Source organism: Alexandromys fortis, unplaced genomic scaffold (genome assembly GCF_014885135.2).
Source record: "Alexandromys fortis isolate MF-2015 unplaced genomic scaffold, M_Fortis_MF-2015_v1.1 scaffold_150, whole genome shotgun sequence".
Taxonomy (NCBI): domain Eukaryota; kingdom Metazoa; phylum Chordata; class Mammalia; order Rodentia; family Cricetidae; genus Alexandromys; species Alexandromys fortis.
The window spans coordinates 3,822,714-3,845,257 of record NW_026068027.1 but is presented as its reverse complement, the minus strand read 5'-3'; the positions used below and the strand labels follow the sequence as shown (position 1 = coordinate 3,845,257).

The 22,544-nt window shown below is 42.0% G+C and overlaps 2 protein-coding genes and 1 pseudogene across 7 annotated transcripts in view; 2 read left to right on the top strand and 1 right to left on the bottom strand.

The window, feature by feature from the left end:
- Cecr2 (CECR2 histone acetyl-lysine reader) overlaps positions 1-22,464 on the top strand; it is a 106,571-nt gene extending 84,107 nt beyond the window's left edge. For 2 of the 6 annotated variants that reach the window (XM_050164002.1, XM_050163998.1), the window contains 11 exons: positions 1,744-1,897; positions 3,397-3,526; positions 5,043-5,080; positions 5,164-5,255; positions 6,251-6,377; positions 7,045-7,433; positions 8,553-8,678; positions 8,858-9,701; positions 11,411-12,824; positions 15,237-15,348; positions 16,231-22,464. In XM_050164002.1, the coding sequence (XP_050019959.1) occupies positions 1,744-1,897; positions 3,397-3,526; positions 5,043-5,080; positions 5,164-5,255; positions 6,251-6,377; positions 7,045-7,433; positions 8,553-8,678; positions 8,858-9,701; positions 11,411-12,824; positions 15,237-15,348; positions 16,231-16,236 (3,432 nt within the window). In that variant the 3' untranslated portion in view covers positions 16,237-22,464. The remainder of the gene's footprint in view (positions 1-1,743; positions 1,898-3,396; positions 3,527-5,042; positions 5,081-5,163; positions 5,256-6,250; positions 6,378-7,044; positions 7,434-8,552; positions 8,679-8,857; positions 9,702-11,410; positions 12,825-15,236; positions 15,349-16,230) is intronic. The other 4 variants (XM_050164003.1, XM_050164001.1, XM_050164000.1 and 1 more) reach the window with 4 other exon arrangements.
- Positions 19,162-22,162, bottom strand: LOC126514851 (kinetochore protein NDC80 homolog; annotated as a pseudogene).
- The window catches only part of Slc25a18 (solute carrier family 25 member 18), a 25,029-nt gene continuing 24,629 nt past the window's right edge, over positions 22,145-22,544 (top strand). The window contains exon 1 of the mRNA XM_050164004.1: positions 22,145-22,253. The gene's annotated coding sequence lies outside the window, so the exon portion shown is untranslated. The remainder of the gene's footprint in view (positions 22,254-22,544) is intronic.

Sequence of the window (22,544 nt, the reverse complement as noted above, 5' to 3'; positions counted from 1 at the left end):
GCTGCTTACTGGCTTGCTTCCCATGACCCATTTAGTTGTTTTCATTTTTTTAGGCAGGGTTTCTCTGTGTGGCCCTGGCTGTCCTGGAACTCATTCTATAGAACAAACTGGCCTTGAGATCGGAGATTCTCCTGCCTCTATCTCCTGAGTGCATGTACTGCCACTACCATCAACTTGGTTTCTTATACAACCTAGGATCACCCACCATCCCAGGGGTGGTACTGCTCACAATGAATTGGTCCCTCCTACACCAATTACTACTCAAGAAAACATTCCATAGACTTGCCTACAGACCATGTGGTAGGGACAGTCCCTTAAGTAAGCTCCTCACTTCCCAAATGACTGGCTTCTGTCACACTAGCAAAAAACTAACTCACACACTGACTGACAGTTATTTATGTAGGAGGCAGTGACCAGAGATTCAATATCCAAAGACTTGCCCTTGCCAGCACTCAGTAGGCATGTTGCCTACTATTATTTTTTGAAAAGATTCTAGAACACTTCATTTATTCTTTATCAATTGAGTGTTGTGTGGACCAGATTTCCACCTTGTAAACTCTTTTCATATAAAATGACATTGGATTCACAAGTGGTTCATTGAGTAAAGGCATTTGCCACCACAAACTGATTTCAATCCCTGAGATCCGTAAGGTTGAGGGAGATAATCAACTGCTGTAAGTTTTCCTATCACATCCTTACTATGGCACAAGGGTACCCTCACACACACAATGAATAAATAGATAGCTAGATGATAGGACCTCAAGCCAAGTGTGGTGACATGCTATTAACCTAACACTTGGGAGGTGGTGGCAGGAGGACCAGGAGTTCTGGGCCATCATCCTAGACTGTATGAAACTCAATTTCAAGCAAAATTAATAACACAGCCATTGAAAAGTCCACTCAGTCCCTAGACAAAGAAAAGCCTTGTCCAAATTCTGAATCTAAATCTTTTCAAGGGAGCCAGACAGATGGCTCACTAGTTAGAGCACTTCCTGCCCTACTGTAAGATTCCCAGTTCAGGGCCGGGCAGTGGTGGCTCGGGCCTTTAATCCCAGCACTTGGGATGCAGAGGCAGGCAGATCTCTGTAAGTTCGAGGCCAGCCTCCTGTACACAAGCTAGTTCCAGGAAAGGCTCCAAAGTCTCTGAGGTCTCTCTTGCAAACGAGCATACACTCACATAGACATAACACACAAAATAAACGTAAATATTTAAACTAGTTTTTGGAACCACAAAAGAAGGGAAATGAATTAAGAATTTAATCAAAAGCAGTGTTATGTTAAATCTATAAATAGCCATCTGCATTCATCTTTGTTCCCCTGTACAAAAACCACTTGTGAATCTTCCACAGTATAAAACCTGAAAGAATTGGCTGTAGAAGGTTCTTATGTCCTCTCCCTGTTCCTCCTTATGTCCTCTTGAACTCAAAGATCTGCCTGCTTCTCCCTCTGCCTCCTGAGGAGAAAGGATCTTTTTGTAGCCTGGGCTAAGTAGCTTCAAACTCATAATTCTCAGTGTTATCTATGGTTCTGGTTTGTACCTCCTATTATGTTTTAATATTCGGGTATTTAATATTCGTGTATTTTTTTTACATTGATAACACATCACATATAATAAAAGAAGTCTCTATAGTCTTCTCCTGTGGTCTATTGGTATCTGTTGAATTCAGTAAACTATCTCTTGACTCAAGGAAGAACTACTCTGTATTTTCAGCTGACCTCTTTGCACTTGTTGGCTCCTAACAGGAGACTCCCATGCTCACCAAGATAGAAAAACAGAAGCGCAAGGAGGAAGAGGAAGAACGGCAGCTCCTACTGGCAGTGCAGAAGAAGGAGCAAGAGCAGATGTTGAAAGAGGAGAGAAAGCGGGAGTTGGAGGAGAAGGTCAAGGCAGTGGAAGGTATGTAGGGGCTCAAGAGTGAAAACAACCCACTTTGTAGCCAAGGCCAGATCATCTTTTACCTCCGTTGCTTCTGGACATTTCTTCTTAAATGTCTTGTAAACTGTCTTCTTTTACGTTTACTCAACTGAATTTAGTCTTGCTCCCTTTACATTCTGTCCAAACTCCCTTGTCATTCTCAGTATACTTTTTAGTACTTTGCTTTTTATTTAGATTTCTACTGTGTGTGTGTGTATATATACTCTATATATAATTTTAAACAGGTTCTAAGACATTGGCAATTGCTTTCACAGGTGCAATGGTATGTGCTTTAAAAAGGTTTATGTTTGTTCGTTTGGAGTTTTTGTTTTATTTTGTTGAGCTACAGGGTTGCATGTAGCTCAGGCTGACACTGAACTCATGAACAGCTTTTCTGCCTCTACTTCCCAAGTGCTAAAATTGCAGATGGGCAGCGCCACTTCCCGATTATGTGGTGATGTGTGCCCAGGACTTGTCTACATGCTAGGCAAGCAATCTGTCAACTGAACTACATCTCTGTCCCAGATTTTCTTTCATATGGTACGTCGGAATGGTGCTGTTATCTTACTAGTGCCGGGTAGTTTGCTTTGATTCAACTCCAGTCTCAGTGTAGTAAGATTTTTCTTTTGTCAATAATTTTTTGTTTGTTTGTTTCAGGCAGGCTCTCTCTAGATAGCCATAGCTGGTATGGACATTATAATGTAGACCAAACTGGCCTTGAATTCAGAGATCCACCTGCCTTTGCCTTTCAAGTACTTGTCTATAGTTTTAAAAGCAAAAAATAACAACTTTAGTTCTCTTCATAGGTAGTACTTATCAATTGAACCTTTTTTAATGTATACCAATGCTTTTCTCTCTGTGTTTCCTTCTCCCTTTCTTGCTCCCTCTTCCTATGATCTCTCCTCCTTTCTCCCTCCCTCCTGACATAGTCTCATTATGTGACCCAGATTGACCTAGAATTTGTGGTAAACCTACTCAGCCTCCTATACACTCTGATTAGAGGTCTGAATAACCACATCCAGCTGAGATGGTTCTACAGAGTGACATTTTTTATGCGCCCATTCTGTTCCAGTTACTGATCTAGGTTAATGGTAATGAACAGAAGAATTTGTGGAAATTATAAACAAATCTATATAATTAGGAATATTTTGTGGTCAGAAAAAGAACATGGATTCATGTGATCCTAGCACTTGGAAGGATCAGGTAGGAAAATCAAGAGTTCATGTCTTGGCTATATAGTAAGGTTGAGGCTAACCTGGTACATGAAACCCTGTCTCAAAAAAAAAAAAAAAAAAAAAAGTAAAAAGAGTTTAATGATTAAAGTGACATTTAACTTGGATTATCACAAACTCTGTCTGATATGGCACTTGAATAAAATGAATGAGGTTACTGTGTGTGTAACTGATGGTGGGCTCACAAAAGGCCAACAGAACAGCAAGTGCAGATGTTCACTTGGTTCTGTGTTTGTGTCTTGGGTATAGATCGAGCTAAGAGAAGAAAGCTCAGGGAAGAGCGGGCATGGCTGTTGGCTCAAGGCAAGGAGCTACCCCCAGAACTTTCCCATTTGGACCCGAATTCTCCTATGAGGGAAGAGAAGAAGACCAAGGACCTGTGAGTATTTAGTAGTAGTAGCAACAGTAGCAGCTGGCCACACCAGCAAGTACTTCTCTCTGAAAGCACTTGCTGCTAAGCCTGGTGACCTAAGTTGGATCCTTGGGATCCACATAGTGGAGGGAGGGATGGCAGATTGTCCTCTGACCCCCACACATGGACTATGATGCACTCATGAGGAGCATGTATACAATAAAATAGTGTAATTTTAAAAAAGCATTTCTGGAAATGGCTCACTTATTATCTTTCAGGGTCACTGGAGTGACCTTTAGCTCCAGGGGATTCTGACCTCTGAGTGTACCTACACTCAGGTAGACACAGAAAAACCTTATCTCAAAAACAAAACAAACAAAATAAAATTCTTAGTTTTATAAAGTTACTATCTCGTTTATTTCTTGTAACAGGCCTATGAAGGAGCGGTGGCCTTCACTATTTTACTGTTAAGAAAGCATGGTTCTGGGTGCGGTGGCACATACTTCTGTCCCAGCATGCATGCAGGTCTGCAGAGTGAGTTTCACAGGACAGCTAGGGCTATTACAGAGAGAGCGGAGGGAGAGGAAGGAAGAGAATATTAAATTATGCTGTCTTGCTGTCTGTGTCGTCCCCCCCCCCCAAATACACACACCCTTTAATGAATCTCTTCCCTAATTATTTTAACAAAGCTCTTATTACCCCAACTTTTCAATAACACCAGAATGTATTATTAATGGGGAATTGCTTCTTAGAAGTATGTAGACCATCTTACATGGCTCTGTTTCACGGTGCTGGAAATTGAACCCCCAGGACTTTAGGCATGCTAGGGAAGTGCTGTAGCACTAAGCTACAGCTCAAACTTAGTATTCAAGACTAGACCTTGCCATCCTGCTGCCTCAGCTTTCCCAGTGCCAGGATTGCAAAAGTGCGCCACCATGTTCAGTGAGCACTTTACTGTTTAAAATATTTACTTTTTGCCAGGTATAGTGTTACATACAATACTCAGCAGTGTCTAGGGTGAACATTAGCCAGAATAGAACCATGGCAGGGGGAATACAAGGTTCAAAAAGGAAATCAGCTGGGTGTGGTGGTGCATGCTTTTAATCCCACCATTTGGTAGATCTCTTGAGTTCCTGGCCTGCCTGGTCTAGATAGGGCATAGCGGGACAGATAGGGTCTATCTCAAGAAAAAGAAAATAGTTACTTCCCACCAGGAGTGGTAATGCATTTCTGTAGAGACTGTTGCAGAATCTGAAATTTGAGTCAGTCCGTACTAAATAACAATAACCTGTCTTCATAAAAATAAGTATAAAAATTCTGGTTAGTTAAAAAGTCCTAATAAAGTTATGGATAATTTAGGCCAGTTCTTCATTTTATAAATGGAGAATCTAATAGTCCTCTATTTTGCTACGATCACCATTGCCATCCTCATGTTTTTTCCAGTGAGTGGTATTAGTGTTAGGCTACCTAAGGGGAGTAAATAACACTCTTCTCAATCTGTTTGGTGGCCAGAGTTTACTAATGTCTTGTTTGTGGTTCACAGCTTTGAGCTGGACGACGATTTCACTGCCATGTATAAAGGTTAGTTACTGTTCTCGGCTTTTGTGTTTCTGATAAACATCTTTTCATGGGAAGATGTCAGTTATATTCTCTTTCACTTTCAGTTCTAGATGTGGTAAAGGCTCACAAGGATTCCTGGCCCTTCTTGGAACCTGTGGATGAGTCTTATGCCCCAAACTATTACCAGATTATTAAGGTATCTTTTAAATTGTACTTAAGCATGTGTATCTTGCTTGGGTTTTATATTAATCATTTTCTATTATAGTGACCAAATACCTCTTTTGGCTTACAGTTCAAAGGGTAGAGTCCGGGGTAGCAGGCAGCTCTGTCCATGGTGCTACAAGCTTGTTCATGAACTTATGGCCTGAACTTGTGCAGGGTATAATTCATAAGAACCAGCCCACAGTGCCCCAATCCCTCTAACTAGACCCAACTCCTAAAGCTTCCACAGCCTAGAAAACCAAGCATAGCTTGGAAGATTTAAACTCAAAGATCTGTGAGGTCAATTCATATCCAAACTAAAACATTATTGGAGGTTTTTAAATTTTGTTTTGTTTTGTTTTCTCCCTTGCTTTTATATCCTCCTTAAATTTGGGATACACACATATACAACTTTTTGTTGGATTTGGTTTAGTTTCATTTTAAGACAGTACCATGTCTTTTTGGCTGGTTTGAAATTCACTGTGTAGACCAGGCTAGCTTCAAACTCTGAAAGGTTTGCCTCTGCCTCTGCCTCCTAGGTGGTGGGATTAAACATATGTGCCAATACTCTCAGTTATACCAAGTTTTTGAGAAGTTAAAATGCCAGGATTCCTTTTCCTCCTAGGGGTGATGTGTAACTTCTTGTTTTTTTTTTTCTTGTTTTAAGACAAGGCTTCACTCTGTTACCAAGGCTGGCCTGGAACTCAGTATGTAGCACAGACTATCTTAAAACTTGTGTCACTTCTGACTTTCAGTACTGGAATTATAGCCACTGTGTCCTTTCGAGCATATTTTTGTTTGTTTGATTGTTTGTTTCTTTGTTTTGTTTTTTTGAGACCAGGTTTCTTTGTTACAGTCCTGGCTATCCTGAAACTCACTTTGTAGACCAGGCTGAGATCCACTTCCTCTGCCTCCCAAGTGCTGGGATAAAGGCGTGCGCCACTGGCCTTTTATAGCATGTTTTAATTAAAATATTATGTCCTATTTTAGATCCCCATGGATATTTCAAGCATGGAGAAGAAATTAAATGCAGGTTTATATTGTACCAAGGAGGAATTTGTAAATGACATGAAGACCATGTTCAGGAATTGTCGAAAATACAATGGGGACAGTAGTGGTAGGTTGTGACAGCCTTTTTGTTGGGTTTCATATTTTGCCTTCAGACTACTAACAGAATGTATACTAAAAGCCAGGGGATGTGTTATTCGAGTTTTGTAAACCAGGGAATCTGGTCCAGCCTTCTGGATAAACAGAGTCTAGCAGATGTCTGGTCTCTTGGCTACAGACAAGATTGAACTCATGCTATTTTGTTTGTACAGGAGATGGAGTCTAATGCTTCCTGAATGCTCAGTAAGCAGTCTACCAGTGAGCTGATCCCCTGGGTTCCCTCTCTTAAATCATTTTGAAAAATGGCATCGTAGCTTTCTAATGATCTGAAACTTGGTGCTGTTTGTCTTTCAACCCAAATACTATAGCTTAAAAAACAAAGAAAATTCAATTATAATATTTAGTAATTTTAGTAACTTAGCCTAAAAGAATTAAATTGTTGCTTGTTTGAGGTAATATACTAGAGTCACCTTTATGTTACACATCTTCAGCATTGAGCAGAATACTTAAGCAGAAACTAAATCCTCGTCTTTGTGTCTATAGTTTACGGTATAATATTCTTCAGGTAAAATAAAATCAGACTTTAGCACAGCAGCTTTCATTATTATTGTCAATAATTATCTTTTATATCTAGTAAAATATGTACCTGGAGATCAGTCCTTGTGTCTGCCTTCTAGAGTATACCAAGATGTCTGATAATTTGGAGCGGTGTTTCCATCGGGCCATGACAAAGCATTTCCCTGGTGAAGATGGAGACACGGATGAGGAATTTTGGGTCAGAGAGGATGAAAAACGGGAAAAAAGAAGGAGTCGAGCTGGTCGAAGTAGTGGAAGCCATGTTTGGACCCGCTCTAGAGACTCAGAAGGGCCCAGCAGGAAACAACCACCAGTGGAGAATGGAGGAAAATCATTGCCCCCTGCACGCCGAGCTGCCTCCTCAAGGGATGGTCAGAGCAGCAGCTCTGTACAGCTCCCTCCAGAGGTGGGCACATCAAATGGCCAAGGCTTTTCCCGCCCCCCACACTGTGGCAGGGTGCCTAGCCAGGCACCCCCTTTAAATCAGATGGTAAGAAAAAACTTACCTTCCATAGTATTGTCTCCAAGCCAGTCACTTTATAGAAATCGCAGGGCTAGTAACTTGTACAGTCTTCATATAAGTATAAACCAGTGGTTCTCAACCTTCTTAACGCTGCAACCATTTAATACAGTTAATCATGTTGTGACCCCAAACCATAAAATTATTTTCATTGCTACTATATAACTAATTTTTCTATTGTTATGAGTCATGATGTAGCCATCTGATGTGCAGGATATCTGATATGCGACCCTTCTGAAAGGGGTCATTTGACACCTCTGGGGTTGCAACTTTATTTTGGTCTTGGAGACAGGGTCTTGCTATTGTAATGGAGACTAAGGCTGACCTCGAACTCCTGATCTTCCTGTCTTTACACCACAAATAAGACTTTTTCTCATTTATACCCATCCCCCTTGATCATTTAGACCCTCTTTTCTCTTAGTCCTTTGAATTATGTATTCTCCAAGCGGGACAAAACTTGGGATCAGAAAGGCCTGATTCTTTTGCGGGCTGCTCTGCAAGACTGAATTTGAATCTGAAACATTTCAGTTTCATTATGAGGAACTGGGGCTGTAGCCCAGTTGGTAGAATGCTTGCCTAGCATGCATGAAGTCTTATGGTTGATCCCCAGCACAGCATAATAATGGATATGATGGTGTGTGCACCAAGCGAGGGCTTTTCCTGTGTGAAATTTAACTCAACTTCTTCTCTGCTGAAAAAGTCTGTCCTACTAGGTTAAGCATCTTTCTAGCACTTAAGAGATGGATGGAGACAGCAGTACCAGAAGTTCAAAGTTATCCTCTGTCTGCTAAACAGCAAGTTTGAGACCAGTCTGGCTTCAGGAAACACTATCTCTAAAATGTATGAGTGAGTGAGTGAGTGAGTGAGTGATAGTATTATTATGGGATGTAGTTGGATCCGGAATGTTAAAAATGGTTCCACTTGTGGTCGGGAAAGGTGATTTTTTTTTTTTCTCTTCTCTTTTAAGGAACTTTAAGATTGGCGCTTTTCCTAGCAACAGGGTTACATCAGTATCAATTCTTAGGGAATCCTTTGCTCTCCTTGATGACTGTCTTTCCTCATCTGCCTCTTCTACTTTACTGCTTCCAGCAGACAGCAGCACCAGGAACATTTGGCTCTCTTCAAGCATCAGATCCCACCAACTTATATGGCTCCTCTCGAGTCCCAGAGGTACCCCCAGGAGATGGCTTGCAGCACCCACCCTTTGCTGTACAGGTAAGCAGTCTGCCAAAATATAGCTGGGAAGGATTTGCAGGCATGATTGAGACACAGTCTCTTCTCTCATTATGTAATTCAGCCTCTCCTCTACTGAAAAACCTGTTGCAGTAGATGAAGCATTTTTCTGTCTTGTTCTGTTACTGATTAATGATGTTTCTTACCTTTTCTGTTGCCAGCCTCCCACTGGAATAAGTAACCACCGCGGAACCCGACTCAGTGCTTCTAAAGAGAAGATGTGTGGGGGCCTGACTCACCTTTCCAGTATGGGATCACATCCCCCCTCCTTGCAGCTTGGGCAGATGAATTGTCCCAGTCAAGATGGAAACATATATCCACCAGCTCCATTCCAGGCAGGATTTATTCCTTCTAGGCATGGTGGAACGTCAGCCCGACCCCCAGACTTCCCTGAAAGCTCAGAAATTCCTCCCGGTCATATTTATCATTCATATAAGTACCTGAATCGAGTACACCCTGCTGTTTGGAATGGGAACCATGGTGTTACAAACTCAGGACGTTTGGGGCCAGATGAGAAGCCTCACCTGGGGCCAGGACCCTCTCACCACCCTCATACCCTTGGTCATGTGATGGATGCCCGAGTGATGAGACCACCTATCCCATCAAACCAGTGGACTAAACAGTCAAGCTTTCTACCTCATGGAGTTCCTTCCTCGGGGTATATGCAACCACCCTGTAAGTCTGTTGGACATCGGTTGCAGCCACCTCCAGCTCCAGCACCAAGTCCTCTGTTCGGGGGACCCTCCCAGGCCCTCCGGGGGGTGCAAGGAGGGGAATCCATGATGGACAGCCCTGAAATGATCGCCATGCAACAGCTCTCCTCCCGAGTCTGTCCCCCAGGTGTGCCTTACCACCCCCGCCAGCCCACTCCTCCTCAGTTACCTGGTCCCTTTCCACAGGGAACTCATTCAGCATCCATGTGCGTGTCAGCCCCCAAGCCTACTTTAGACAATCCTGGAAGTACACAGGATATCAGTGAAACACAAGAGACTGAGAATGACAGAGGTAATTTACAATGCCTTTTTTTCCCTCTCTCCCTGTCCTTTTTGTGTGTGTCAATTCATGAATCAGTTCATTTTTTTTTATAAAGAATATGAAGATAACATAAAGTAGTACCAAACCTCTCCCATAAACTACTTGTTTGAATAATTGAAGTCCTTTAGCTCTAGCGGTATCAAGAGCATAATTAATGGTTATACAGCCAAAAAAAGTTCTTTTAGGAACTTTTTTTTTTCTTTTTTTTTGAGACAGGATCTTTGGCTCTGGCTGTCTTGGAACTTATTGAGTTTGTAGGCCATTTTCAAGCTCACAGAGATACCCTCTACCTCTGCCTTCCAGTGCTGGGATCAAAGGTTTATACCACCATGCCCAGCCTCTTTTTAGACCATTTTTATGTAAGCTCATTTAATTAGAACATGCCTTTGCATGAGCTGTTACCAGTATCCTTGCATTTGTTTTCTTTTTGATTGGGTGGTGGGGGTAACTTGTGGAGTTAGTTTTCTCCTGCTGTGAGTCCAGGGACTGCACTCTAGTTCTCAGGCTTGGCAGCGTGTGCCCATACTGGATGGGCCATCTTGATTGTCCTAGTCTGGTCTCTTGCTATAATTAAATGCAGGATCCTCTCATACTCCATTTCCCAAGTGCTGGGATCATAGGCCTGTACCACTATGCCCAGTCTCAGTATGTGTGTGTCTGTGTCTCTGCTTGTGGTGTTTTGTTTTGAGTTCAAGGATAATTTTATTGTTTAAAGAGAAACCATGGGGGGGGAGGGGGAATGGGAAAGAAAAAGTCCATGTTATTTAAGCTGGTGTGGAAATCAGACACGGTAACAGGCAGCAGTATAGTGGGCACGGAAACATTAGAGAAAGATTAAGGACCCCACATGTTGAGAGGAGGGAAGAGCCAGGGAGTGGGGAGGTGGGGGTGCACACCTTTAATCCCAGTACTCAGGAGGCAGAGGCAGGTAGATCTGAGTTTAAGGCCAGCCTGGTCTACAAAGAAGAAAGGAAGGAAGAAAGGAAAGAAAGAAAAGAAAGAGTTACACTTTTCATGAATAATTGAGAAAATTTGGCAGAGCGGCAGCCTTGCATGGCTGTTATCCCTAAGCCTCTGCCCAGTATCTTAGTTTACAGTTGAAAGTCACTGTGAAATGTTTTCCATGTCTAATTATTGCCATCTGTCTCTAATACATAACATTGAAGAACTGTGAAGTCTAGTAAAGGATGAAGCAGTTCCTCAATACTGCCTAAAAGCCATAAAGATAAAACTGAAGGAGAGGAAGAATATACTATGTCCAGTATATAGTGTGATTTTTGTGCAGTATTTGGCAAGGGATGTAATCACTTGGACTTTCATGGTAGGTGGAAAATTCCATGTGAAATATCTAGATCTTTAACTCAGATTTAAATGTCATGGCATCTTTCTAGTCTTGAGTGTTGACAATACAGGAGAGGCCAAGACGAGTACATTTTGGGTAACATAGTTGTGCTGTGTTCTGCCTACAAAAGAGAATCTGCAGGACCCCCCTCTCCCAGTATTGTGAAACCTTTCAAAGACTTGCTGTATTGCGGTATCTAGCTGAGGTTTACATTGTCAAATATCATCTCAGCCTTGACCCTGTTCATCTGAGCGTTCACCATGTTCTCTCTATTACTCTATTCTTTGACGTTGCTAGTCCAACTGCTAATTTACTGTTTGGTTCTTTTCCTCCCCAGCAGAACCTTTGCCTGGACCCGAAGAGAAAACAGCAAATGCTTGTGCTTCAGAGGGGGTATACCTCAAACAGCTACCTCACCCGACACCTCCCCTGCAAGCCAATTGTACCAGGCAAAGTTCACCACAAGAAAGGGAAACGGAGGGCCCAGAACTCAAAAGTGATGCTTCAGAAACTGCAGACAACTATAAAGCATCAAAGAGCAAGAACACTTGGCCTTTGGACAATAGCTACACCAGCCCAACTGTGCAAGGCTGTTTGAGAGACCTCTCCATCGTGGCAGACAGAGGAACTCTACCCGAAAATGGGGTTGTTGATGAAGCATCTCCTTGTAGGTCAGAGGGGAAGGGCCTTGGTGGCAGTAGTTCAGAAAAACCACTCTGCCCCAGGGGTAAAACACTGCAGGAAGCCATGCCATGTACAGAACAGAATACAACTACACCTCCTTGCACAGATCCCAATTTGATGACAGGCAGTGTAAATCAGTTTTCTCCCTTGTACATGCCTGGCCTAGAATACTCTAATTCAGCTGCACATTACCATATGAATCCAGGTCTGCAAGGCTTGGGCTCTATGATGGGAGGAAAGTCCCCAGGATCACACCCTCAGCCCTTCTCTCCCAGGGGCTTCCAGCCTAACAGTCCCCATCCTGGACTCTTTCCCCAATACCGCCACCAGCAGGGAATGAGGTATGCCTACCAGCAGTCTTCTCAGCCCTCCTACCACCCTTATCAGCGGACTCCTTACTACACAGGTCCACAGGGCTTTCCTGATTGGCAGAGATCTCTTCCTTCCCAGAGAAGCCCAAGTGGACCCCAAGGGAGTCACCCTCCACGCCCCCTCTTCTCAGATAAGAATGCTTTGTCTACTACTCTGCAAAGCTGTGAGACACTAAATGCTGCCTTAACTTCTCCAACTCAAATGGATGCAGTGGCTGCTAAGGTTGTCCTGTCTGATGGACAGAATCCTGGTCCAGAGGAAGAAAAGCTGGATGAATCTGTGGAGAGACCAGAGAGTCCCAAAGAATTTCTAGATCTGGACAACCATAATGCAGCTACCAAGCGGCAGAGCTCACTGTCTACCAATGAGTATCTTTATGGAACTCCACCTCTGAATTCAGGAATGACTTTTAGTTCACCTGCTTTCCCACCCCACAGTGTGATGCTGCAGACAGGGTCTCCATACACTCCTCAGCGTCCTGCCAGTCATTTCCAGCCCAGGGCATACCCATCCCCTGTGGCTGCCCATCCACCTCCCCATTCGGTGGCCACCCAGCCCAATGGCCTCTCTCCAGAGGGCCCCCTCTATCGCTGTCAGGAAGAGGGCTTAGGTCACTTTCAGTCTACAGTGATGGAGCAGACTGGCACTGGAAGCGGAATAAGAGGCCCTTTCCAAGAAATGCACAGACCATCGGGGTAAGATAGCATTAAATTTCTCTGAAAAAAATAACAGTGGCAAAGACAATTGTCCAAGTTAAAGAAAGGATGTGAATTATGACTTAATAGAGATTAGATTTTTTTTTTTTTTGTCTTTTCCGTTTTCTTCCCCTGGTAAAAATGAATCAACCAGCCACTTCCACCTTCCACCCAAGTGCACCACTGTTCAGCTTGCCTACTGGTTCTGTACATTTCTAAGTAACTGCTTGTATTTGGTTGTTTTTCTTTGCCTTTTTCTTTTACCTGAATATAATATCCTTTGTTTAGCTTTTCTCCTGATCATTAGCCGTAACAACTTGTAACCAACATTCTAAACAAAGGAAAATACCCATTGTCCATTTTTTGGAAGAAAGAAGGGCATAGTTTTCCAGGCTACTTCCTGCAGGTTGGGGGCACTGATAATCTTATGGGGACCTAAAGAAAATTTAGAATTATGATCATATCCTGGCTGGAGTATCCTGTGAGGCTTGATCATCTCAGGCAGCATCTTGAATCTGTTCTGGATGTAGAACTCAGACATCTGGGCAATTTGTATCTACCGGAGATTTCTCAGATGGCCTTCCTTGATCAAACCTGATTTTTCTTAACTCAGAATAAATCCATAGCCTCTCATTTTCTGTGGAAACAAAATAAAAACATCTTTAATTTTGAAGTCAAGGTATTTTCAAAATACCTATCTTGGATTAATTCAGCAGCATTTATAAGCAGATATCTTTTAGCAGCTATTGCTCCTTTCTCAGCATTCAAACAATTCAAAGAGAGCATAATAACATACAGTATCCAGACTCTGTGTATATTTTTTTTATCTTTACGTGGCTTTATTTTAACCTCTATTTCTTTTAATTTTTGACTTTTTGAGACAGGGTTTCTCTGTGTATGTTTGCCTATCCTGGAATTCACTCTGTAAACCAGGTTGTCCTTAAACTTATAGAGATCTGCCACCTCTGCCTCCCAAGTGTTGGGATTAAAGATGTATACCACCACACCTTGAATTTACAGGGGTCTGCCTGCCTTTGTCTCCCAAGTGTTAGGATTAAAGGCATATACTACCACCCCCAACTACTCTCTTTTTTCTTTTTAGGACTTTAACCTTTTTCTCTCCCAAGCCTGCATATATTTTTAACATACTGTAAACTATTTAGAGGGGGTTTTTTTTGTTTGTTTTTTTGTCTTTGAATCTCTCTTTACTTTATATCTCTCTTTTTTTGACCATGAGTCTTTAATTTGCTAGGCAATATGGCTAGAATTAAAGCAATGGCTTTGACGGCTGGATCCAGCCCATTCTGAGATATCAGCCTCATAGCAGAGGTATCAGTTGTAGCCATGTTTATTGCCACAACCAATTCAAGGTCCCTGCCACCACCAAAAAGTATTGGGCCAGCTTTTCATCAACACCATATAAGTGTTTTGTGGCAGGACTTCTTAAAAGAACTGCAGGGTTTTGCAGCTAATGCTGAGTCAGGAAGCCTTTCTTAAATGAGAGTACTTGCCTCTAGCAAGCAGAGCCCACCTGAGAAAGTGCTGCTATCAATAAGCCATGCTTAACTCTATTCTTTTCTGTCTAGAATAACTTCCTAAACTCTCTCAGGTTTATGTGGGTGCAATTGTCCACGTGGGTGCCATTTGTTTGTTATATGAGGTTTCTTTCTTTCCTGCCTGGTTCCCGCAATCGTTAAGTCCTAAAGAAATCACACAGATATCTACATTAGTTATAAATTGATTGGCCCATTAGCTTAGCTCAGGCTTCTTATTAACTCTTATGGTTTATATTAGCCCATTATTCTTGTCTATGCTAGCTCTTGGCTCGTTTACCTTATTCAGCAAGGCAGTCATAACCTTCTTCTGTGGCTGGGTCACTTAAACCGCTGGAGCTTCCGTAGCAGCCATTAAGTACCTTATGGTTCTGAGCCTCAGGACACTGCCCTGCAGCACAGTCTCAAAGTGGAGGTCCCACACCAAAGGAGAAACAGGGTGGTCACTTATCCTTAAACTACCTCTGTATCCTTGGAATATCTTTTAGAGATTTGTTTTTTCTCTTTTGATTTCTTTCTGCTTCAAGATCTAGTCTAGGCTCAGTATTTATTTATTTATTTGCTTATTTTGTATGTTTAATCTCTATACAAATATTTACTGTTTTTGCCTTCTTTCTCGGGATTCAGGCCAGTTCTTCAGACCTAATGTTGGGTTTGGTTCATTGACCCCTGTGTTTATGCTGTGGTATACTTGGCTTTGGTACAAACATCACCCCAGGAAGCTTGTTCCATTTTGTTCTAGTATTATTGATTCCAAATTTACCAGCTAGTTGATTACAGCACTGCCTTTGTAACTCAAGTACCTGTTCTTCTAGTTGGTCCTCACTAACACTTAGCTGTTCCTTTCTTCTGACTGTAGAATGCACATGCATCCAGTCCAGTCACAGTCCTTATTCCCAAAGACCCCTGCACCTGCAGCGTCGCCGGAACAGTTGCCACCACATAAGCCCCCAACACTTCCTCTGGATCAGGTAAGAGTTACTAAAAACTAGAGCATTTCCTTGCTCTGCAGGCATAAAGAATAATGCAGATTGATGTTGGGATAGTTGCATAGACTTTACTGGTTGGTTTAATCTAAAACTTGAAGCCCAAAATGCCACAGAATGTGACTCTCTTTTTAATTGTTATATCTAGACTTAAAAAGTTTTTTTTTTTTTCAGGGGTGTGTAGTGGTGCATGCCTTTAACCCCAGTACTTGGGAGACAGAGGCAGGCAGTTCTCGTGACTTTGAGGCCAGCCTGGCTTTAGAGGGAGTTATAGACCATTGTGAGCTGCCATATGAGTGATGCTGGTCCTCTGAAGAGCAACCACTGAACTATCACTCCAGGCCAAAGGAAACCCTGTCTTAAAAGAAAAAAGTCTGGGTGTTCAACCTGTGCCTGACCTCATTATTCTGAGAATAGGAGTTGTTTATTTTTAGTAGGAGCTAAATAATTTTATGTTGTTCATGGGTTTTTATGATGCTGGAGATTCTGTCTCAGGGGTTCATGAATCCTAGCTGAGAACTCTAATTATTCCTGAGTTATACTTGTTGGGGGGTAAATTTTGGTTGGTAGTTTTTGTTTGTTTTGGGGGCAAATTCACTTATGTAACCTTAAACTTCTGGTCCTCTTGCCTTCATCTTCCAAGTGCTAGGTTTACAAATGCACAACTACACTGAGTTTTTTTAATTTCTTTTTTGTTCCCCCCACCAACTACTAAGCACCAGGGTCTGGGTCCAAATAGGAGATCCAGGACTCAGGATAGCTTGTTGGGGTAACTAGCAGTATAAGCAAGCCTGTGTATTTTTTTTCCTACCTACTTAGTTATTGTTAACCAGTTGATGTAATTTAATATTTTTTATTACTTTTCAGAGCTAGTCCAAGGAGGAAATAATCCCCAAGGAAATGGACAGCTGCGCATGAAGACATACAGGTCTTGGAGGATTTGGAGGAATGATTGTTGTACACCTCTGTTCTGCCGTCCTCCTCCACCTCTTCTGTGAAGCATACCATCCTCAGAGCTTGAACTCCTGGGCTTTAGATACACACTTTGTAAATGACTGACACAGGGCCCTTGGCTGGGATCACCTGCATAGTTGACGTACTTAGCAAGAGCAAGTGTACCTGGAGTTCTTGCTGGCTTCTCCAAATCTCAAGACTCTTGTTCAGGGAAAATCACTTTAAACTTGGGTGGAGGGTACATGTAAGGATGCAGTGGTGCTTTTAAATATTCATGAGCAGCTAATCTCAGGTATATATTTGGGGAAGGGACTACTTGTAGTATTAATGTTTTTGAGCTGGGGCCAGTTTACAGAATTTTCTTGTTGCCTCTTTTTTTTTTTTTTTCCTTCGGGTGAATGTATTGTATATAGAGTGGGACAGTCAGGTGGGCACATGGAGGAGCTGGGAGTCCTTCCCCTGCTCTAGCACACGGTACTGGAGTAGTCTCTGTCTATGTATAGTCAGGTCACACTGTATGCTTGTGGAACTTAGAAAAGATCTGAAAGGTGTCCGCTTATGTATGTCACTAGCTTGTTTCCAGCCAGCCTCAGAGACCGCTTACTGCATTTGTCCTCCTCAGCATTCTTTTCTCAGTGGTTGGCAGATGCTGTCTTGTGGCCTACTGGGTGTTTCAGCCAGAGGACAGACTGCTCTCCCTCTGGCCCAAATTCTGGATCTGGGAAAGCATGTCTCTTCCTGATTTTCCCACCAACCTCACCAGATAGTTGTAAACTTGGGCTCTCCAGTTATTACAAAATGAAGTGGCTTCTTCATGGGCCTCTTAGGCCAGTGGTCTAGAGGGCATCACACGCTTTCTAGCACAAACTGTGTTTTGTGAAAGTGACTACTCAGGTTTGTTATATATGTTAGTCTCAATAAAGATATTGCACAGGTTTGAATAAGGAAAGTATATCCTATAGATTTAAATTTTAATTTAGGTCTATTTCAGTATGTATAGTTTTTATTCATTTTAAGAGAATCGTAGTACTATGACTCGATCATGTTGATTTAAAGTAGCTGTCAAGGGCTAGTTCTTGGAAATTATTTGTTGTGTCTGTGATAGGAAACAATTTTACAGTATTAAATTACGTTACTATGGATTTAGAAGTGAATTACACTGGATTCTCTCTGCTTTAGCCTTCTGTATTTTATTTTAGCTGAGATATCACCAAAGTTAGGACCTATGTTTAAAATTTTGAATACCCCACACAGAATAAACCAAGGGAAATGCCCTGGAGTTGCAAGTCTCTTTAAAAGAATATAATTTTACAGTATGCTTTGGGGTATGGCGATCTCTATATTTTATAAATATTAATCCGCCCAGATTCTTAGAAGTTTAGGTGTGGGTGGGGTCAATGGAAGATTTTTCTCAAGTCCCAGCATTCCCAGTAAATGTAGAATAGTCTGCCAAATATGTGAGGAGGGAAGGGAAGGAAATTGGAAACATCCAAATTACAGAGATGACTGGACCCTTGAACATCGCTGATAGACATACTGGTTACTAACCTGCTGGTGGTGCTGACCCACACAGTGTCTCCAAGTACAGCACATACATACATGCAGTTTTCTTTCCAACAAGCTTGTTGTAGTTGGTGTTTTATAGTCAACTGATTCAGAGGCCCAACACCTACATGCTTGAGTTTAGAATTAGAAGAGTAAAGAAATCAGATTCGTTGGGTGGCTCTGGTCTGCTTTTGAGCTAATAAGAGCCAGCTTGGTCCTACTGCTGCTTCTGTGTCTGCCACTATAGCAGAGGCTTGAAACTTCTTCACTAGGAATGCTGCAACCATCAGACCTCTTTCAAGGTGCTAAAACTAGAGGTCACTAAGCTGAGTGCATCCTCACCTCTTCCTGTTTCTAAAGCAATGCTGTGAACAATATTGGGGAACAAGGAATTGGTGAGTTCCTTTATCCCTTGGCTTATTAAGAAATTAAATAGAAGATGGAACTACTGTATTTATTAAGTCCTAACACTGTGAGAAGAGCCTGTTGTGTCCTTTGTGGGAATTTGGTAGTTTCTAGTCCTATAAGTTCCCAACTTTATTGGTCTTTAAATGCTAGGTACCTTGGAGCAGCCGGAACAATACAATGCTGCTCTTCTGTGAGCCCATCACCCTCACCCACTTGAGCCGGACAAGAGCTTTTGTTTTCACTTTTCTTCCAGCTCTTCTCTTTTACGTGTATTTAGCAGATGCTAATAATCTCAGTTAGAGTCTTCGGTGGGAAATGCTGATTCTGCAAGATGTAATAATTAGAAAGTAGTATGTAAGGGTGTCTTAAAAGGTCCACTCTTGGCGAGGACTCGTATCCGTTGGTTACTGTGACCTTGTCAGTATGCTGACTCTAGTCCCCAGGAGAACATCGCTGTGCATAATTGGAAGCATTCTTTGATTTAGTGTTAGACTTAAACCTTTATCAGATTTATTCATAACTTAGAAACCTTAGGATCTAAAAGAGATAAAAAAATTAAGAAAGAAAAGTAGAGCCTTTTAGAAGGTTTATGGGTAGATATGTCTCCCCGAACTCCAGCCCTGTGGGATTTTTTTGTTTGTTTCTTTACTAATGTACTCTAATAACTGGTCTGTTACACCTGAAAAGTTAATCTACCAAGTTAGCATAGTTCTGGGCTAATGTTGTGTCTATAAGATACAAGGTAGTCACCGTTACTCTATCTTCATTCACCAGGAGCCTTAACTAGAGCAGCAGCGTTACTCCACTTCTCTACAGTCTTCTTGATTTTTCCCAATATCAGACATGCATTCTTTCATATTCTCTGTTTTAGCAATCTGTTTTTCCAAAGACCTACATGTGTCGGTACATCAGCTCTAAAAGATACTGTTAGCTATTTCTCCCTTTTCTTTCTTGAGTTGAGGTTAGTACAACTAGTTGGTATTCCACCTGGACAGCCCATAACTGTCCATGGCTTCACTGAGGCCCTCGCTCACCACCCTCTTCTTCAGCATCCTCACACTTTTGCTCTGTCTTTATGGTGTTCAGTTGTTTTAAAGCATCCTCCAGACCAATCTTTTTATTTAGAGCTTTATTAATTTCTTTGGTTTTATTCAAGAGTTCTTGGAGAGGTACTTACACTTGATCCCTGTATTTGACAAGGCATTTGACACCAGCTTCAAGATTAAATTTAATTTTCAAAGTCATAACCTTTGGAATTCTCAGCACCTTTGGGAATAAGCTTTAATTTTCTAGCCAGCTTTGTGGTATTCTGCCAACTGTACTTCAATTGTTTCTTTGCCTCTGGCATATTGTTATTCCTCAATCCATATTTGTCGTTGTTTAGCCTCTAGGTCTTTAGATAATTTATTAGTGGTCTGCTACAGTTCATTTTTTTCATGTCTTATTTTCTCTGTCTGCAACTGAGGAGTACTTTTGGTTATCAGCAATATTCTGTAGTCAAGCATTCTCCTTTCTTACTGTTTCCCATTCTAGTTCTAGTCTACCAATTTCTTCATCAGGACCAGTCAGTTTCTGGTCTAGACTGGATGGATTAAGCTCAGATCTGTTCATGTATGCTTTATATTTGAGCATCTACTTGCAAGGAAGTTTTCCGTTTCCTCAGTGATGTCAGATGATTTGGTTCTTTAGTTCTTTCTTACTCCAGTCTTGCAATCAGTTCATTTAGGCTTTGTTTCCTGCTGCTAATGAAACCAGCTTGGACGTATCTACAGCTCCGACTGCAGCTCTGCGTTCTTCTCTTCAAAGCTATCACCACAAACCATAAAAGTTCATAGCATATGATGGTGTAGTCCAAAAACAACTTGATGCAGTCTATTAGCCACACCAAGGCTGCCACGATGTGAGGCCAGGTATGAGGGTCTCCCACCATATACATGGAAGAAACTTTTACCAAATATTGAGACTTTTCTTTGAGATGTAGGTTTGTTTGTACTCGGGTTTCCAAAGGTTGTTCTCTTTTTGGTTTGAGGGGTATTGAAGTCCAGGGATCTTAACTCCCATTATAGAGACGTAGCAAGCACCACTAGTGAAAACTGGACCGCACCTCATGCTGATAACAGCTTCAGAGATTCAGTCCATTATCATGACAGAGAGCATGGCAGCAGACAGGAGGGCGTGGTGCTGAGTAGCTGCTGAGAGCCTTACATCTTGCAGGCAACAAGAAGTTAACTAACCTGATTCTTTGAAAAAAAAAAAAATATCAGGAGCTCTTGACTAAAAAGTGTGGAGATTAGGACTAAATATGCAGGGTTCTAATTCTTGTAACTTTCCATCTCATTAAAGAGACAACCACTCTGCCTTCTGAGCCAGATTGGTTTTTGGTCAACTGGTAGCACACCTGACTGTGAACTGCACTTCAGTTCACGCTCAGCCCAGGCCCCAGGCCAGCTGCTCTCAAAAGATAAACTTCATGCTAGTGCTTATATGAAACTGTCTATGGAAAACTTTAAGACCTGTAGTCTCCACCCCTCGGCTCAATAGGATTGCAGCTTTAAATGTCAATTTCTCTAGCCTTCCTCTTGACTGCCCAGTTGGTGTTATTGTCCAGTGGCATTAGTTTGCTGTATGGTTGTGTGTGTTAACGTCTCCTGGCATCAAAAAGTATGCATATTAAATGCAGCCTTAAACACACAGATAATCCCAATAGTTCTCACCATGTTTGCCACCAACAAGACTTCAAGCCATAGCACTTGGTCAAACTTTTTCTTTTAATGAATGTTCAAATTTATAAATGATATGCTGCTCTGAAGCCCTAATTTGGAGGAGAGGGGATGTAGGTCTGTGGTAGAGCACTTGCCTAGCATGTGCAGGGCCATATGTTCAATCCGCAGAACTACAAAATAAAACAAACCTAATGCAGGTCTGGTGGCATGGATCTGTAATCCCAACTATTGAAAGGCTGGGGCAGGAGGATCACAAGTTCAAGCTTGCCTAGGCAACTTAATAAGATGCTGTCTCAGAAGTGAAAAAGTGGGTTGGAATATAGCTCAATGTTGGAGCTCTTGTGCAGTATGCACGAGGCCCTATCTTGAGTTTCTAATAACACACGCACATTGAAATTCCATGGGAAGGCTTAATTCAAAGTCCTAGACAAGTGTCAATATCCTCAGTGTTTTAGATAACCTTATTTGCTCTTCTAGAATTCGTTACTTCTTGGCCAGATTCCCTATATACCTATATAATAATCCTGTTGTGAAGTTTGCTTCTGTGTATCAGTGAGTGTTCAGTTCTGAGGGTTTCTGGAATGTGGGTAGTTCTTGTCAACAACTATGGCAAAGATACTTGACGTTTTGGTGCACCATGCAGCGGCATTTCCCCCATGAATTTACAACACTGATTTAGTACAAATGTGAGCCAAGTGTGGCAGGCAGAGAAAGAGAATGAAAGGCCTGCTTGGTCTAGCTCCAGGCCAGCCAAAGTTATGGAGACCATATCACACACACACACACACACACACACCCTAAAGTACAAATGTGATGGGCGTGATTGAGACTTGGTGAGAAGGCAGTAGCCTCAGGACCTTTCTGATGAGAAGATAGGCTGTGTCCCACACTCTCAGACTGACACCAGCTTTGCCCTTTATCCCTCTCTGCCTGTTAGTTAAACATAACTTGGGTGAGGTAGGACATTGAGCCTTCTACTGTCTAAACTTCAGTTGGCTGCTCTTATCTCATCCTCTCCCCTTGGGGTTCAGTGAGGACAGCTATATTGAGTAATTTATTGAAATGCTGCCTCACTCCACCTCATTCTGCAACCTCTTGGTCCCTTCATTTTCTAAGCAGGGGCTACTTCTCACTTGACTTGTGGACAGCTCCTGGGGGCCCCCAGCCATGCTCCTCCAGCCTGCACACAGTATAAGACATTCATCTGCTGTGAAAGTGAATGCCCTATGAACTGTCCTGGCCGGTACTGGAAAGGGAATGGTATTTATTTTTATATTGTATATATTTTGTCATGGTCTGCTGGTTTCCTGTTTCATTGAGAGCGACAATTACCTCAGTAGTTAGTTTGATATTGTGTGTCAGATAATTTTTTGAAAGAACTTTTTTAAAAAGCTTTTTTGATCTTTGGAGATCTGTAGATTTATTTCCATATGAACTGGTTATTTTGTATAAAGTGCATTGTTAAATTAGGCTTTGATGTGTGTGCGTGCGCCTGGTGTGTTTTCATGTGTCACTTTTATCCTTAGGGCAGACTCCTGTTTTCCCAGCAGT